At 47.8% G+C, this 18,917-nt stretch overlaps 1 protein-coding gene across 1 annotated transcript; it reads left to right on the forward strand.

Moving 5' to 3' along the window:
- Positions 1 to 6,984: 6,984 nt before the first annotated feature.
- Positions 6,985 to 16,317, forward strand: DMRTC2 (DMRT like family C2; the record flags this gene model as incomplete). Its single annotated transcript, XM_084258002.1, has 9 exons — positions 6,985 to 7,010; positions 12,766 to 12,993; positions 13,076 to 13,233; positions 13,500 to 13,576; positions 13,835 to 14,018; positions 14,177 to 14,303; positions 15,028 to 15,088; positions 15,226 to 15,400; positions 16,159 to 16,317. The coding sequence occupies 9 exons, from the start codon at positions 6,985 to 6,987 to the stop codon at positions 16,269 to 16,271; spliced, it is 1,149 nt and encodes a 382-aa protein (XP_084114128.1). The 3' UTR covers positions 16,272 to 16,317.
- Positions 16,318 to 18,917: the final 2,600 nt, after the last annotated feature.

Below are 18,917 nucleotides of genomic sequence, written 5' to 3' on the forward strand. Positions count from 1 at the left end.
TAAGAAAGTAGTGTGGTCCACACCCCAGATCAATGATCAGTCACTCACCTTCTTTATTTCTCCACAGAACCAATGGCACAGAATCATGGCCAAGTGAGTAAAGTCAAAGCCCTAGAAAAAGACACTGTATTTCTGGCATGCCTCATAAATGACACTGTGATCTCTATCCAGTGGTTCTTCAATTACCAGAATCTGGGTATCACAGAGAGGAAGAAACTATCCAGGGACAACAGAATCCTCACCATAGACAACGTCAGAAAGGAGGATGCAGGGAATTATCACTGTGAGGTCTACAACCAGGTCGGTTCCCACAAAAGTATTGACATCATCCTTGAAGTGCTGTAGTGACCCTTCTTCCCTTCTTTGACATATAAAATTCTAAATAAAAATATCTTATCTAAAATGCAATGGTTGTGATGTACTTACTTTTTTGAAAGCACAGGAATACTCAATGGTAGAGATGTAATGTCCTTAGAAGTTTTTACTGCAGGAATAAATGCACAAAAATATGAACTAACATTGTCATTAATGTTGGCTTAAAATTATGTTCCACTCCTGGGCCTCCCTAGTGGTGCAGGGGTTAAAGTCTAAGCACTATCAAGGCCAGCCACTGCGGTCTAAGTCTGGTCCCCTGGCCAGGGAGCTAACCCACATGGCACAGCAGACCTCTCCTGTGTCACCCGCTGCCACCCTTAGCAGTAGATTTCAGTAAGACCTGCCTGTTCTGCTCCCCACTCTGTCTCTGGTGAATCCTCTCACCCCCACCCCCGCACCTCTGGCCTACACCCCAGTTCTTGTATGCATAAATTTTAAAAAATTTTAATTAATTAAAAAGTTTAAAAAAAAAACATCATATTCCACTCCTGATCCCACCTCCTGTAGGTCTCCATAGCACCATCTCCATGTGGAGGGGACACCAAGATGGCTGTCACGTGTGACATGTGACAGTGGTGGGTTCTCAGGATAAACTCAAGAATCACAGCTCACAACTACTCCAGGGGGAGGTGTGAATGGTCCCAAGACTATGACATGCCTAAGAGAATATACAGGAGACAACTATATGGATGAAAAGAGCCAAGATGAAATGCACTTACAAAATACTATCTGCCTAAATACTCTTAGTCAGTGGTGGGAGGACAGGGTTCAGAGACCTCAGGTTGAGGCTGAAACCCTAGGAGAATGCGCACTCACTTTGTAAAGAGAGAGACTCAAGGGAATTTCCATCACATCCACAGTGTACCTGTGTGGCATCACCCCACCTGAGTGTACCTGTGTGGCATCTTCCTGAAGAGCAGTGTTTGAATCAGTGACACTATCTCCTCTAGGATATGGGACCTCTTGGGCTGCCCCAACCATAGAGGGACACATGCAAGAACATATTTCTTGCCATGTGAGGTATTACCATCATCCCAGAAAGAGCACTGCAATCATGGGAGACATAAGCCTGCTCTACTTGGTACAACTTATAACCTCCATGCCAGGGCCAGCCCGTACAGGCCTCAATCCCCACAATCCCTATGCTCTCAGAAATGGTTTTTACCTCTCCAAACCACAAGGATTACTGGAGATTCAGACATCCTTGAGAAATGGTTCTAGTGGTTGGCCAGGTAGGGCTTGGCTTCCTACCCTTAATTTTTCCAAAACCTCTCTAAAATATTGTTCCCCAGGCCTATGTAAATGTGCACACCTGAACTCAAGCGGTAAGGAAGTTTTCCCTAAGCTTCCTGACTTTATGTGAACAACTGGACACAGGTGTGCACAAAAGAAACAAATCCAATGGCCATTCTCATGTAGGATGCAACACACAATGCCCACGGTGTTATCAACACTGTAAGCCTGGCTAGTGGTTCTAACCCTCTCACAGATACTCCCACCATTCAAGTAAAAAGGTATGGAGTGGACTCAAAAAATTAAAAATGAGGGTCTCCCTGGTGGCGCAAGGGGTTAAGCACAGCACTGTGAAGTTGTCCGCAGCCTCTGCAGCAGGAGTTCGATCCCCGGCCAGGAAGCTACCCACATGGAGCAGCAGACCTCTCCTAACTCGCCCACTGCTCCCCTCAGCTGTATATTTCAGTCAATCTGCCTGTTCTGTTCCCCACATTGTCTCTGGTGAACCCTCTTGCTCCCCTCCCCGCACCTCTGGCTGGTACCCCAGTTCTTGTATGCATAAATAAATCTTTTTTAAAAAATTAAAATAATAATACCTGATGACCCAGCAATACCACTGCTAAGTGATTATCCAGAAAATATGAAAACACTAATACCAACAGATCTATGCATGTCTATGTTCATAATATCATTCTTCACTGTAGCCAAGACATGGAACAACCCAAATGATTGATGATTAGATAAAGAAACTGTGGAATGTATGTACATATGCATGTATGCATGCATGCATATATGCATATATGAGGAGGGGAAGTTAGTGTTTTCAAATTCACATAAAGTTCTAGAAAAGGGTGACATGACAACCCATGGCACATATATTTACCATTGGTGAGGTGGCATCATGTGGACTGAAAAGTGATTCCAGGTGCTGACATTACAGAGATGTTGAAATAGACATCAGAGGTGACCCCGGGGTGATCTGGAGACAAGGGAAGATACAGATCAATCCTTAATGTCTACCACTTGCACAAAACCACTTAACTATCTTAAGTGAGCCAGGTTCATTTTCTGGGTGACCATTACAGAGCTCACTGTGGCCTATGAATGACTGAGATCTCTCATTCATGGGCCCCATGCCCCAGTTCCACTCTCAGTAATTTGCCTTCTCTGTTCCTCCACAGAGTCAATTTTGCTAGTAAGCAAAAGCACAGTCATTGAAGACAAATTATCTCACAAAAGATTACCATATAATACATAAGCATATATAAGGAGTACCTACTTATCAGTAAGAAAAAGTGAAACAACCCTATAGAAAAAGAAACCCCAAAAAGCCATAAACAGGCGTTTTACAAAGAAATCCAGTCAATGAGCACACACAAAGTCCAACTTACTTAGTAAACAGGGAGATACAAATTCAGACTGCAAGGAAATGCCATTTTACACTCACCAGACTGGCAAATTTTTTTTTTTTTATAGAGGCATTATTTATTTATTTATTTGTTTGTTTTGTTTATGCATGCACTGGGCACAGTCAGAAGCGCGGGAGGGTGAGAGAATTCACCAGAGCCAGAGCGGGGAGCAGAGCAGGCAGAAGGACCGAAGTACACTGCTGAGGGGAGCAGCGGGCAGCAGGAGAGGTCTGCAGGCCATGCGGAACCCTCCTCTGGTGGCCGGGGAGCAGCCAGGGATCGAACTGGCGCTGCAGAGGCCGCAGGCAGCTTCGCAACCCAGCGCTCAACCGCTGCGCCACCGGGGAGGCCCAGACTGGCAAAAATTTTAAAGTGCGAAAAAAAAAAAAATTTTAAAGTGCGGAAAGTTGAAAGGCATGTAGATCAACAAGAATTTTTTATTTGTTCATCAGTAAATGTATAATTGCTACAACCACTTTGAAAAATAGTTTGGCACTGAACAAACTAATTGAACAAATATACATCCCAACAATTCCACTTCTGGGTGTCTATACAGGAGAAACTCTTGCACATAAGCACAAGGAGACATATACAAGAATATTCATGGCCTCAATGGCAATAAGCATAAAAAAATTGCTGGAGGGGGAATCAAATCAAAATTAACAATAATTGTATAGTGTTACAATGACACAATAGCAGTTAATAGCTCCATGAAAATAGAACCACAAAATTACACACTGGAACACTGATGAATATTAGAAATATGATGATGACTTTTTTTAAAAAGTTCCTAAGAACCACATGATGCCATTTTAACATCGATAAGAAGCAACTCTAAACATTAGTGTTTAAACACATTATGCATATGAGATCAAAAAACATAAAAATCCTGGCCTTCCTGGTGGTGCAGGGGGTCTATGAAGCTATCTGCAGCCTCTCCAGCACGAGTTCGATTCCCCGGCCTGCCAGGGAGCAGTTGCCCACATGGCGCAGCAGACCTCTCCTGACTCGCCCGCTGCTCCCCTCAGCAATGTACTTCAGTCAATCTGTCTGTTCTGTTCCCCACTCTGTCTCTGGTAAATCCTCTCACCCCCGACACCTCTGGCCTAAACCCCAGCTCTTGTATGCATATATAAATAAATCTTTAAAAAAAAAAACAAAAATCCTGAAAATGCATATATTGTGCAAAAATGAAAATGACATAAGAAATATATAAAATAAAATAATAAAATAAAATAAAAAGGTCACTGGAAAAAAAAACATAAAAATCCAAGCCAAGGTAAATGTAGGGCTCATAGAAGATGCCAGGGGATAGAGTGAGACGAAACATAAAGGTAAAAGGCAAGTTATTTCTGATATCCTATTTCTTAGGTTGAGTGATATGTTCATGAGGTTTATTAAATTATACTCCATAACCAAATATCTTTGTTTCATGTTATCTATTTTACATAGTAAATATGTCCCAATCCTGGGCCAACCATTTGGGACCTCTAAGATACCATCCACTTTGACTTGCTGATACCCTTTGGAGGTTATTGATGTGCTCATCTCCTTGGCTGGTAGGATTAACAGAATCTGTGGAAATAGACTTGGCCCACCCAGGCCTCTGCTCAGCCCTCTATAATGATCCACTAGTCCAACTGGTCAGAAACACAGCAGGTGTGAGGCCCACTGGCAAAATTCTCACACAAACCTTCCTTTAGTAACCTAATTAACTCTTGCCATGGGCTCTCTGGTCTCCACGCAGACTGATTCTACTTACCGTGACCTTACTGCCATAGTAATCCAGGTCTTCATGCCAGTCTAATTTCTGGGGCCAACTACAGGTACCTGTGCTTCAGATCCCACTGATCCAAGCTATCAGAAAAGGCCAGGTCTGGGGCCTCGGGTAGTTCAACTTGTTTCTTGACCTGTAAAGTGAAAATACGAAATGACAGTATCTATTTAGTAAGGCTGAAGTAAGAGTGAATGAATGAAGTAATGCACAGCAAATGCTTACCTACAGAAAAAATACCTTAAATGTCTGTCTCCCAACTTCATTATATAATGGAGAGAATTAAACAGAGCTCACTAAGTTAAATGGCCTAATCCAGAGACTCACCATCCTTACTCCACATTCCTACATACACACACACTCAACTCACAACTTACTTAAAGGTGTGAAATTGCAAGATGGCTGTATCTGCTGCCCTCGTGTGGCCATATCAGGGAATTACACAATCCTCTCCAGGAAACTTAGAAACTGAGCTTTGGGTGAAAACTAGTCAACCTAGTGCTGCTCCTTCCTCTTTTCCTCCATATTTGAGAACTTACATAAAGAAACAACCATTGGCAGAGGAAGGCAGTCCACATTTCCAAATCAACAAAATTCCCCCTCTAAGGACAGTGATCTGCAGGAGAGGCAAGAAGGATTCTACTCTGGGCAGGCTATTTAACTTCCTTCAGCCAGTTTCATCTTTGCAAAAAAGAACTTCTTACTGAAATGTTGTGGGTACTGAATGGGACCCCACATGTGAAACCCTCACATAGAAAACAGTTCAGCATCTGACAAAGAATAGACACTCAAGTGATCATTTTGAAAAATTGCCTGATGAGATTCAACTCTAACTCATAAGTTCCTTCCTTTTATTTTTTTTAAGATTTATTTATTTTTATACAAGAACTGGGGTACAGGCCAGAGGCACAGGAGGGTGAGAGGATTCACCAGATAAAGAGCGGGGAACAGAAGAGGCAGACAGACTGAAAGCACCGCTGAGGGGAGCAGCAGGCGAGACAGGAGAGGTCTGCCACGCCATGTGGAAATCTCCGTGGCTGGCTGGGAATCGAACCCACACTGCAGAGGCTGCGGACAGCTCCACAGCACAGCACTCAACCCGCTGTACCACTGGGGAGGCCCAGGTCCTTCCTTTTAAATGGAAGGAAAACGAGGTCCAAAAAGGGGAGAAATTAGACCAGGATCTCCCAAGTCAGGGTCTGAAGCCAGGCTGGAGTGCAGGTTCCCAGAGGAAGAAGGAAAAGGAATATTTGGGGTCCTCCTGGTTGTTGGCCATGATGCCACCATTTTTCTAAGAATCCTCCTCCCCACCTGGCCTGCTCCCTTCACCATGTGCACTAACCACTTCCAGCCCCACCACCATCTCCCTGGACATATTTAGCACTCCTCACGGCTTCCATGTCTCCACAACACTCATGGATCACAGGACAAAGCAGAAAGTCAACTTTAAGAGTTTATTTGGTTATATAAAGGGGTCTGGGTGTTTGGTCCAGCTACATCATCAGTGCCTGAAGGCAAGCAGGATGCCTAAGACGATAGCCCAAGCAGGACCCCAACTGGAGGACTGTGCACCAGCAGTCTGGGCCTTCTCTAAGATGTTGATCACCTCAGTCACTCTCATGCTCCCAATATTCTGAAATTGTGTTAAAATGTTGTTCTGCTCAGCAGCACAGCCCATGAGGAGAAAGGTGGTATTCAGAAACCCTGCAAGGAAGAGAGGGAGGAGTCAGGGACTTGAAAGACTCAGGCCATGCCCCTCCTTCCAGACACACCTCACAAACCAGGACACCTGCTCTCCCACCAAACACTTGGGTACTGGACACCTTTCTCCTTCCTCCTTGGAGTTCACATGTCTGGCCCCCCAACCCAATTCCGTCTCCACCTCCCCCACACTTCTCTCAGAGATGGGAAACACTAGACAGCATAAAGTAAGAATGTGATTAAGTTTCTCTCCTCTCACCTGCCTGAAATTTTAAGGTGGAACTGTAACACTTAGGTGCATGATAGGGACAAGGATCAGTGGTGACAAAATTTGGCAAGCAATCTGTAGAGTGCCCACCCACACAGGTTGGGCAACTCTGGGAAGAATATTCTATAGTTTGAGGAGCGTAGTATGCCTTGAGCTTCACAAAAGGATCCAAGCTGGTAAGGTTGTTGCAGAGATATGTCCGGCAGACACGGCTGTAGGAGGCAATGGACACTCCAGGTGGTGAAACAAGGTAGGAGACTCGCTGGGGGTAAGATGGAATTGGGCTGCAGCCTTTAAACCCTACAACTCCCCTTCTGGTCCCTGAGGAGCATAAGATTAAACAGTTCTGATCAGTGTAATCACCCTTACCCAGCATTATCACTTCTACCCTCCACCCTGCTCTTCCCCATCACCAGCTCTGCCTCCCCCCCAGTGTCTATTCACTGCAGCTGCATTGGGCTCAGACCCCGGGGTCTCCAGCTCTATCTCCTCACTCCTCGCCTCCCCCAGAGTCCCTTTGCTCTTCTCTCCCTTCTGTCCCATCCTTTTCTTCTCTCCCAATAGGCCCCTCTTCCTGGAATCTATTCACTCATCCCACCCACATCACAACCAACCGAGTCCTGCCCCTCTTCACTGTTATTATGTTATGTCCAAAGATGCAATGGGACAAATATCTGGAACTCAAGTCAAGAGCCTTGGGTACAGGGAATGGAGGTGGAGATCAGAAGAGGGAACCAACAGAAATGTCTCAAAGCCATTTCCCTTCACCTGTCTCGATGAGCACCAGCGTCTCCTCGCAGCCCTCACTCAACTTACACACCATGCTCCTCAATAGAAGCCACTTCCAGTTATGCAGGGTAACAGCTCTGAAGAGTGAGGATGTTGCTTCATAGCACAAAAGAGCCCCAACCCCTAAAGAAAGAATGTTCTTGCAGTCATCTGCCTTCTCAGCCCCTGAAGTGCCAACCAATTGCCCAGCCCCCATAGAGCCTGTCTGTCCCCTGAGGAGTTCAAACATCCATCCCTCCTTTCCCCAGTGACAAGAATCCATGCCCCTACCCTCTGGGAGTCCCAAAGTACCCAGCCTGGTAGGACATACGAGGCATAGTAGAGATGGCCCCTAGGAGACAGAAGAGCTGCACGGATTTCAAATGCTGGTGTGCCATGGTCCTGTGTCTGGTTCCTGGATGGTAGAGGCCAACCTGGAACCAATTTCAATCTAGCTCTCGTTAGGTTCTTGTCAGTCCCTGAATGTCCACCTGCCTCTGGCTCAGTTTCTGGAGCAGAAAAATGACGTTCAGTTTCTGTGGCATAGGCTTCCTGGCCTACAGGGACACAGGTCTTCCCAACCTCATCATCTTCTCTCCTATCCAACCTAAACCCACCACTTTAGTTTCTCATTCTCCTGCCTAGGTCCTTCCAGTTCTGGGCAGAGGATCATGGCTTATTCAAAAGATCACTGTTATGCAAGTTGTTCTCCAGTGAAAGAAAATGTGATCTGAACAAAGGTGCATGTGAAAATTGACATATTACTAAGCAACCCTTGGTTTGAAGAGAATATTTAAAAGTAGTTAGAACTGAAAAATGAACATGTTATGTATCACACACACATGCATGCATGTAAGTTTGGCGAAAACTGAAATAAGGTCTGTAGTCTGGCGAAGAGTGTTGTATCGATGTCAATTTCCTGCTTAACATCTGCAGTTATATAAAATGTCCCCACAGGGAAACTGTAAGAAAGGTTTAAGTTATCTGTCTTCTCACCTCCTGAGAGTAAAAAATCACTTCAAAATCAAAAGTTGTTTTTAAAGTCACATATTAAAATTTAGGACCCAAGTAGGCAGTATTTAGAAGGAAATTTATGCTTTAAATATATTTATCAGGAAACAAAGTATTTAAGAATATGTTCATTAATTAACTCAAAAAGTTGTATAAGGAGCAATAAAGCATTCCTCCACCACCACCACCCCCACAAAAAAAGATAAAGATATACAGGTACCACTGAAATAGAAAACAAAAAAATTACCAAAAACTAACATTCAACAATTGACAAGATTAATAACAACTCTCAAATAAATCTAATCAACAGATATGAAGATGCAAATATAATAAAGTGAAAAATGGAAAGTAAAAGATGTCAAATTTTTTATGTAATAAAAATATCATTAGCCACTATAGATTTGAAAACCCAGAAAAAGTGAATAAATTTCTAAAAGAACATGAAATGCCAAAATTGGCATAGAAGAGTATATGCAATTTCTTAAACCAAAAGGAATGGTCACAGATCTCTTGAAAACTAACAAGAAAAAGAGAATAACCCAATGGGAAAGTGGACCAAGCATATGAAAAGCAAACCAAAAAGATTAACAAAGAGAGAATGTCATGTCTAAAAGATTGCCAAAGGATGAGAAACCTGTAAAAAGGTAAGTATTGACAGAAATGTGTGGCTACAAGGACCCTTGTTGGTAGGTGTGGAATAAGGCCCTCTTCTGGATCCTGAGAACAGAGGAGTTGAAAGTTTTGATCAGGAGCCTCCCTAGTGATGCACGGGTAACACTTCACTGCTATCAAGCTATCCAGGCACTAGCCACTGCAGCCTGAGTTCAATTCCTGGCCAGGGAGCTGATCCACATGGTGCAGCAGACCTCTCCTATCTCACCTGCTGCTTCCCTCAGCAGTTTACTTCAGTCTGCCTACTCTGCTTCCCAATCTGTCTCTGGTGAATCCTCTCACCCCTTACACCTCTGGCCTACACCCCAGTTCTTGTATGCATAAATAAATAAATTTTTTAAAAAAGTTTTGATCGTCTCAGGCCTAAAACAGCACTGTGAGGAGGAATTTGCTAATGCATACACCAAAGTGTTTACAAATTGCCATTTCTGATAAATCTTAAGTACACACAACAGATTTCCACATTGTCTAAAAGAAATACGCCTGAGCTGGCAGCATTCAGGTGGTAGGGAGAGCTGAAGGCACCATGGCAACCCTCCCTGAGACCCGTGATGAAGGCACAACACGCAGGGGTGCTCACGATGGAATAGCAGGCAGCACTAAGCAGCGACGGCCTAAACATGCACGCAACCTACACATGGGCGGATGGCATCAGCACGGTGCTATTTTAGACAGTAAATGACGCGCTATCACTTGCAAAAATAAAAACTCATGCAAACAAAATGCTGTGCATCTTGCACGCACACACAACCCCCCCCCCAAACGGTACTTGGAACCACCTGCAAGGAGTGCTCATGGGGGCACAGGGGCACGAAGTGGGGATTCCGGGAAGGAAGCACAACAATACAGGTGGCACAAAGTTCAGAGGCTTTGGACTCAGAGATTGACAAGGCTGGCATCTTTACCCCGCCATCCACCGGCCGTGGCGTCTTATGCAATGTGTTCAACTCAGTTATAAAATGGATAAAAATAACCAAAAAGGGGAGAAAGGGCTTAAGAAAAATAATGAAGTGGATTAATAACATCTCATGGGGTCGTTGTCGGAGATTAAGAAGATTATTCATTTAAGGAGCCAAGCAAATATGAAGCTGTCGTACATGCTGGCTCCCCTATCCCTCTGCTATCTAAGGGATCAAGGTTAACCTCACCAGCTGCCATCCAGGGCTCCCTCCCAGGCCCCACTCCCCGGCCCCCAATAACCTTTCCAACTTGTCTGGTAATGCTCCCTCGCACTGAAGTCCAGCTAGAGGTCGCTTCTGCCACCCTCTTCTGTCCAGATGGCGGGTACACAGGTTCTGTGACCCAGAAATCCGTGGACAACAAAGGGGCTAAGGGCCACAGAAAAGATGGGACACCGGCGGGGAAATGAAGGCTGACAAAGGATCACACAAAGGGGCCAGGCCAGGCACAGGAAGGCCTCTAAGGCCAAATCACTGGACCCAACGACCTCAGCACAACAGGTGACCCAGACAAAGAAACGGAATGAAACGCTCAAGGAGAAAGGGATCAAACGGCCAGAGAGGCCGTCCCTCTCAAGGGGAGGCTGGACAGAGAGGGAGTCGCCAGTCGGGAAATAAGGAGTGGGGCGCAAAGGCGAGGCCCTCAGGGGAAGGAAGGGACCACCTTAGCGGGTGAGAGAGAACAAAGCCGACAGGGCGGGGTGTGCCAAGAAAGGGGAACAACACAATGGCAGGGGAGGGAAGGGGAGGTGGGGCTACCCCAGGAACACGGAGGAGGCCGCCACTTCAGAGCCCCAGAAGGCGTGAACCCCGGAGAGGCGCGGGAGCGCAAATGCTGAGAGGGCTGGCAAACAGCAGCACAGCCGCCTAGGGGTGTGAGGAAAGTGGGGGGGGGGGGGTAAAGACGCTGAAACCAGCGGGAAGGGCACACGGACTGACGAGAACCAGGAAAATGGCTGCCCGTGACGAGACGAAACACACGAAAAATGGGTGCACTCGAGACGGTGGGTGGGGCTTGGAAAGGACACGGGGAACAAATATAAGAAGAACAGTAGAGCAGGAGTTGGGGCACCGGGAGAGAAATGAGAGAAAACTCGGGGTCCACGCAGCGAGGAGGCGCAGAGCCACGCAGGCGAGCGGAAGGCTACAACGCAGACGCTGCGGCGGCGAGACGCAGGACGCGGCAAGACTGCGCGTGCGCGCGCTTTTGCGTCAACGCCTGGGGGACCCGGTGGGGTGGGTCGTTCTGGGGGGCGGGGCATTGCCCCGCCTCGTCCTGGAACAGGTACTCGACGCCCCATTGGCCATCAGCCTCCAAAGGGGACCAATAATTTGCGAAGACAAGGCACAAGGGGGCGGGGAAAGAGGACGTGAGACTCAACTCGACGCCCTACTGGCTGGCCAGATAGTCTGGTACGAGGAGCAGTGAGAAGGAGGTAAGGGGCGGGCCGTCGGAGCAGGATCTAGAAGACTATTGGTCGCCTGTCTCCTTGAGGGAAGGCTGTGCTTGAAGCTCATTGGCCCTTTTGAGAAGGGGCGGGAAAACGCGCGCGAGCGCGGCCGTTCCTCGTCGCAAGGCTTCACCACGTCCTTTCTCTTTCTCCTGACTGAAATTAACTCTGCTCGAAGCTGTGGTAACCATGATGAGAACACGACCCCGCCCCTCCCCGTCCCTTCTGCCCCCTCTCTCTTGCGCTGGACCCCCGCCCCCGGCATCCCCTGTCCTCCCCCTCGCGCTCCTCGCGCCTCTCCTCTCATCCCCCTTGGGGGGGCCCGGGACAGCGGGGGGGGGCGGGGGGGGCGCGCTCCACGGGCCCCGCCCCCTCCCTGAGCCCCTGGGGCGGGGCCAGCGGCCTAGAGTGGGGTGGGGGGCAGTGGCCGCAAGGGGGTGCACGTGAGTGTCGGGGGGTGATGCAGTCGGCCTGGGCCGGCGGGTGCACCCTGGCCAGGGGTCACGATCAGGGCCAGCAGGTGCAGGGAATCCGGGGACGTTTGCACAGTGATGGAAACGATTGCGAGTGGGGCGAAAAATCCCTGAGAATAAATAATCATGCCGTTGCTGGGTGCGAGAGCAAAATCAGGCGGCAGGAGAGCGAGGGGGCATCGGATGATGAGGCAGACACAAAGCCAGGGCGTGGCGAGGGAACCTAAAAGCATCAGAGGAATCGGAAAGACGCCGGCGGGGAGGACGCTCGTGGCTGACAGGAGAGACCCGGGGAAACTTGCAACCGGGTGTTTGTGGAAAGGGGGTGTAGGAATTGCTGAAGGGGGCACCCCGAGTGCGTGCGGAGCCCTAAAAACTGGGGTGTGTGCGTGGGGAAGGTGCAGTAGCAGGAGGGAGGATGTTCTGGTTGAAAGAATATGTTAGAAAGACAAGAGAAGAGGATTTATTGGGGGAAAGGTGCTCCCCAAGAGGAGGGTGCTGAGGAGGGGGGCAGAGTGAAGAAGGGAGAACACCTGAGGAGACAGGAGGGCGAAAGTTGAGTCCAGGGTGGAGCACAATAGAGAAGTACTTAAGGGGTGGCACCCAGAGGCAGGAGGGCTGATCAGGAGATGCCCCACAAGGCCATGCTGACCCTTCACACCTGCCCCTAGATCCATGGAGCCCAAGGAAATGCCTGCTGTCCACTGCTGCCCCTCCGATTGTGCCACAGAGGGTGAGACCAAAGCCTCCCAGGGCACAGAGCCTGTCCCCAGGAGAGCTGTCAGTCGCTCCCCAACCTGTGCCCGCTGCCGCAACCACGGTGTCACTGCCCACCTCAAGGGCCACAAGCGTCTCTGCCTCTTTCAGACATGCGAGTGTCACAAATGTGTCCTCATCTTGTGAGTATGAGACCCAGGGAAAAGGACAAAAATAGGCCTCATTTAAGGGTGCCCGACCTTTGACTCACCACCCCCCTTTTAGAGAGCGCCGAAGAGTCATGGCTGCCCAGGTGGCCTTGCGTAGGCAGCAGGAGGCACAGCTAAAGAGGCACCTGGCTCAGGGCCTGATGAAGAGAGGAGCGACCCCTCCCAAAGCTCCCAACCGTGTGAAGAAGGGAGCCACTCGACAAGGAGTCCCCCGTGAGTGTCTGGCCAGGAATTGGGTAGGGATTTGGGTGGAGGAAAACTAACTGGGGGAAGAAGTCCCAGAACTGCCACTGAATTAATGTGTGGCCTTAGATAAGGTGTTTCTACTCTCTGGGCATTTCAGTTCCCCAAGTTAAATGTGATCGGGTATTGGGAGTATACAGTGAGATTTGTGGGTAGAAGAGAACTCAGTTTGCAATTGGAATGGAATCGCCATTCCAGAAAAATAGCTCACCAAAGCTCTCCCTGATCCCTCACAGCTGGAAAGGAGAACATAGCACCCCAGCCTCAGACCCACCATGGGGCAGTCCCACTGGCACTGACACCCCCTGGGAAGGTAAGGTCTGAGCCCTGAAGGAGTGACCCCTGTCCTAGCCCAAACCCCTGCCTCTGTGCCCTCCACACCTCAGTTCTGGGTCCATCCCTGACTTCTTAATACCACCTTGAGCTAATCACTTCTCTTCCATGAGCAAAATGAGGGGGTGGATTTTATAGCCCTCCCAGATCTGGAATTTGGGGATCCTACCCCCACCACAGACCATACTCCTTCCCCACCCTGGTATCTGACTCCAACCTGTGCCCTCTGCCATTGTAGGAGAACTCCCAGGGGCCTCTGCTGCTCACCCGTACCCCAGAAGCCTTGCCTTTTCCCTGGACTCCAATACCTCCAGGCTCTTGGGCCCCTGGACACTGGCTGCCTCCAGGCCTTTCCATGCCACCCCCAGTGGTGTGCCGCTTACTGTGTCAAGAACCTGCCATCCCTCTGCATCCTTTCCCTGGTAAGATGAACTCAACATTCAATAACGCAACAGAGATTTGAATGCCAGCACACCACTGTATCAGAAAGAAAAGAGGAAGAAGATGCTGGGTAGGAAAAAGGAGCACAGAAGCCATGACCTGTGGCCCCAATAAACTCTGCTTTCTGTTATCCTCATAGGCTTTGACCCTGTCACCTCCCTCCGGCTGCCCACTCACGGGCCCCTCCCGACCTACCCAGGATCTCACCCGATACTGACAGCTCCTCTTTCTGGAGAATCCCAAGGGCCCTCTCTCCTGCCCCGCACGTGAGTAGAGAGAGAAGGATCATGCACCTGCCCCTGTGCTGGACACCACAGTAGATGGTAAAGAAGAAGAAAAGATCTCAGGCTAATGGGCAGGACAGAGCTCTCCTAGTTCTGCTACTGCCTAGCTGTGAACCTCTGTACAAGTACCATTACTCTGAGCCCGTTTTTCTGTAAGTTGGAGACACTATTATTTCCAAGGTTGTCATGAGAATTAGCAGTCATTTATGGAATACAACTAGCACAGGCCTTGAACAAATAGTGGCTATTAAATTGGCCTAAATACATAAGATGGGGTTGAATCACTGAAATGCAGGGGGAGGGAAGGAAGGGAGAGGAAAAGGCTCAGAGGCAATTAGAGAAATTTTCCAAAAGGTTTCTTCATACTGCTCCTGCAAGTCCCATGGGGATTAGGGAATTAGAGGGAGATGAACCAGACCCTGCTAAGGCAGGAACCAGACACCTTATCAGTTTTTTGAAAACACATCAATGATTGCATGATGATAATCCTCACAGTACCCTAGGGAGAAGTTGTTGGGGGGATTTTCACTTTACAGAAATCAAAGCAGGCCAAGACAGGGGGAGGGTCTTGGTTGACACCACAACACCTAATGACACAGCAGGCACTCAGATTTCCAACTTGGAATGTAGCAAAATCCTTCCCCTCTCCCCATGTGTACATGCCTGTCCGTGTGTTTGACTCCTCTGGTATCGTCTTTGTTTCTAGATGCTCAACTCTGATACTCCAGCCCTGTGGCACCCCAGACCCTCTTCTGCTGCAGCCACAGGTCTTGGGAAAGAAGTGGGGTCCAGAACTCTGGGGAAGGGAAGAATAGGGGTAGTGAGGGAACCAGGGGCTGAGGGCGCACTTAGATGGTGGGCAGAAGTGGGGTTCCCAATCTGCTTCTCTCCCTTTTCTTTGCAGGCCCCTGGAGCCTCTCGCCTGGCCTGGACCTCTGCCCCATCAGAACGGCAGCTGCAGCGGGAGGCAGCTGAGGCTCTTGTGGGGCTGAAAGATTCATCCCAGACTCCCCGCATGACTCCTTCTGTCCCTCCCAACTCTGCCTGGATCTCCCTGCTCCACCCCTGTGGCCCACCAGGTAACATGTTTCCTGAAAGGAGATGAGATTGCTTGGAAAATGGAGGCAATGGAGCAAAGAGGGACTAATCAAGCAGATCAGGGGTTCTCGGATTGACTACCCTCAGGCCGGGCCAGTTCCTGTGATAGGGAGGGACTTGTCCAGAGACATATAGCAAGAGTGGCAGAGCCTGATCTCCTATCTTCAGCCCAAGGCTCTCAGCTGAAGTCTGGAGAGAGGCTGAAGAGGTAACAGGGTCCAATCTGGAAGGAGGGCTGATAACTGCCTTTTAAGGAGCTTCCATTCTACTTGAGAAACATGGATGCTTTCACAAAACTCAGTGACAAACCTAGCAAAAACTAGAGGAATCTTAAGGAATGAGAAAAATACCTTTGGGGACAAAAAGGGAAGGCTGAAAATTCTCCTTTCCAAAATGGTAGATTGGGTAAGGTGTATGGTTGAGGAAACAGACCTGAGAAACTTCTGGAGCAGAAGGAGATCAAACTGGAAAGACTTCTTTTAGGAGCCAGGAAATGTGTCTGAATGAGACAGAGATATATTCATAGACCTGAACTTTAGAAAGACAAGTTGGAGCTTTGAAAAGACAGTCGTGGCTACGATAGTGGGACTGGAAGAGGCAAGACCACGGCTAGGAAAACCAGTGAGGAGGAAGTGTTTGCTATTATCCAGGAGACCTGGATTGAATGGGGTAGAAAGTGAGGGTTGCTGGGAAGGGCAGTGGTGGTGACCTGGTTGTGCCCCTTCCTTCCTGCCTGTAGCTCCCCCTGGAGGAAGAGGATTCCAGCCTGTTGGTCCTGCTCTGCGACCCAAACCAGGCCCCTCTGTGGCTCTGCATCTTGGGCGGCTGGGATCCATCTCCCTCCTAACCTAAAAGCCCAGACGGGGTGGAGGGGGCAGCAGCCTGCAGGCGCTGCATCTTCGTGTTTTATTTATGTATTTATGCATGGAATTTAACCCAGTATAAGCATCAGGCTTTCTTTAAGCTCTCATCTCTTGGTTCCTTTTGTAACACGAGCCTTTCCTTGGCAGAAGATGAATATTCTCTTACCCTCTTTGGATCCTGGGATCTTACAAAATTCCTGAGAGAGAGTTGTGCAGTTTAAGCCAACTAGTACCTGAATAGGTTGTTGCATGAATTTCATGTTCCAGGGTATTTGTTTGACATGTTATTCTGTACATACCTGTGCGCTCATGTCTGCCTCCATGCATGTGCAAACAGAGGAGAGTATTTTCATTTTATGTCTGGGTTTGTGTGAATGAGCAAGAAATAAACCTTTGTTTTAAGCTATTGTGATTTGGAGATTGTTTGTTACCACAGCCTAGTATTTCCTGACTGACGGAAAACACTTATTTCACTTCTCAAAGTGAAAATCAGTTATTCAGTACCTTCCACAAATGAATACAAATGTGGATTTGTTTACGACCAAGTAAGAGAGTGGCAAACAGTTCCAGCTGTCTAGAGGGCCACAAGCTGAAATGTCTACAGGGCCAAGCAGATCAAATAAATGAGTAAAGAAAGCCAGGCGAGCCTAGAAAACTGGGAAAGCAGGCCCTGCTGAAGGGGGCAGGCTCTTTGGGCCCTAGCAGATTGTTGCCAAGCAGGAGTGTGGGGTTGGTATTGCCACATCTTCTGATTTTTCCAAAGAAATTTTCAAATGTTGATTAATTTTTCTTGTTTAAATCCTCTGGGACTCAAATAAAACTTATCTTCAGGCTGGCTTTGGCCAATAGAATGCCACTTTAATGCTAATCTAACATAACATTTTTCAAGTGGAGAAACTAAGGCCAGTCAGGACAGAAAGAATCAAGTTAGTCTTTATTAAGGGTTTTTCCTGAACTACTCATACAAGTTTTGAAGGACCTATAAAAGGTTAGAGATAATTATCACCACTCTTTGAGCACCCACTATATATAATTCACAGCAGCTCTACCAGCTATGTGGGATTACTCCCATTTGCAAATAAAGGAACAAGCTTGGAGATTAAGTGACTTTCCCATGTATTTTATGGAAAATTGCTGGGCAAATATTGGAAGACGTTTCCTCTCCTTGCCAGGCGCAAATCAATTAGTAGGTAATTTTCATGAAACATAAAAAAATTCAGGACCCCAGGAGACAAACATGAGTCCAAGGGTTTTTCAAAATGTCTTTTTCTGCTCAAGATATCACTAAGTAATAATAAGACCTTACCTGCCTTTGTTTCTTAGTCCCCTGCTATTGCGTTCTCCTTATGTTGTTTCAAACTTGTGAAGAGCTTTTCCAAAGACATGAAGACCTGGAGTGCCCATCCCCACCCCCACCTTCAGAAGGGGCAGCCAGAAAGCTCCAGGCACATGCCTGATCACTGATTCTTTTTCTGATGTTATCTACACACCTCTTTTTATTCAAGAGGATTAATGGCGATAACACCCAAGTGCAATTTGTTCTTTCCTTCTGGGTCCTTGAGGAGGATGCTTCTGTTCTCTAAAGGATTACAGAGTAGCACATCTACACCACTTCTCAGGACTCCTACAAGATCATCAAAGGATGGAGGTCAGCTTCATACCTCCCTTCCTTACCTTTGTTATAACTTAGATATATGACCAGCATTTTTTAAAAAGATTTATTTATGCATACAAGAACTGGGGTACAAGCCAGAGGTGCGGGGGGTGAGAGGATTCACCAGAGACAGAGTGGGGAGCAGAACAGGTGGGTTGACTGAAATACACTGCTGAGGGGAGCAGCGGGCAAGACAGGAGAGGTCTTGCACCATGTAGGTAGCTCCCTGGCCTGCCGGGAATCGAACTTGTGCTGCAGAGGCTGCAGATTGCTTCAGAGTGCTGTGCTTAACCCCTTGGGACACCAGGGAGCCCCTATGACCAGCATTTAATAGAATGCATAAGCCTCACTCTGTGGTGCTTTCCCTGGACAGATGATCAAGTCCACAGTCACCCAGGAGGGAAGGATTGCAACACGTAACATGGCTAACACCATGCTACTCAGGGATCACCAAAGGTTACCAGTAAATACACCAAGGTCACACAGGTGGGAAAATTAAAAGAGAAAGTGTAACGGGTTTACAGGATGACATGAGAAATGAAATGGGTGGAAAAAAATAAAGTGATGGAGACGGGGAGGAGCTAGGGGCAGGGCCCTCTTTACAAGCCTTTCTCATGCCTCTGCAGCCCACCACCCCTTCTTGCCAGAGTTGTTAGGGTTTTTGCACCACTGGCTTAGTCGTCCTTTGCCTTTCAAAACGTTAGGGCTTCCCCTAACCATCAAGTTACCACTGATGAACACATGGTCACCCAGAGTCCATAGTTTACACAAGGGTTCACTCTTATTACTATATGTTCTATGAATTTGGACAAAGGTATAATGGCATGTATAGTGTGTGTGCCCCAAAAAAATCATCTGTTCAAACCTAATCCCCAATATGGTGGTATTTGGAGGTGATGCCTTTGAGAGGTGATTAGGTCCATGAGGTTGGAGTCCTCGGAAATGGTAAAGTGCCCTTACAAAGATTCACCGAAGAGCTCT

This window comes from Talpa europaea, assembly GCF_964194135.1.
Source record: "Talpa europaea genome assembly, chromosome: 16".
In the NCBI taxonomy this organism is placed as follows: Eukaryota; Metazoa; Chordata; class Mammalia; order Eulipotyphla; family Talpidae; genus Talpa; species Talpa europaea.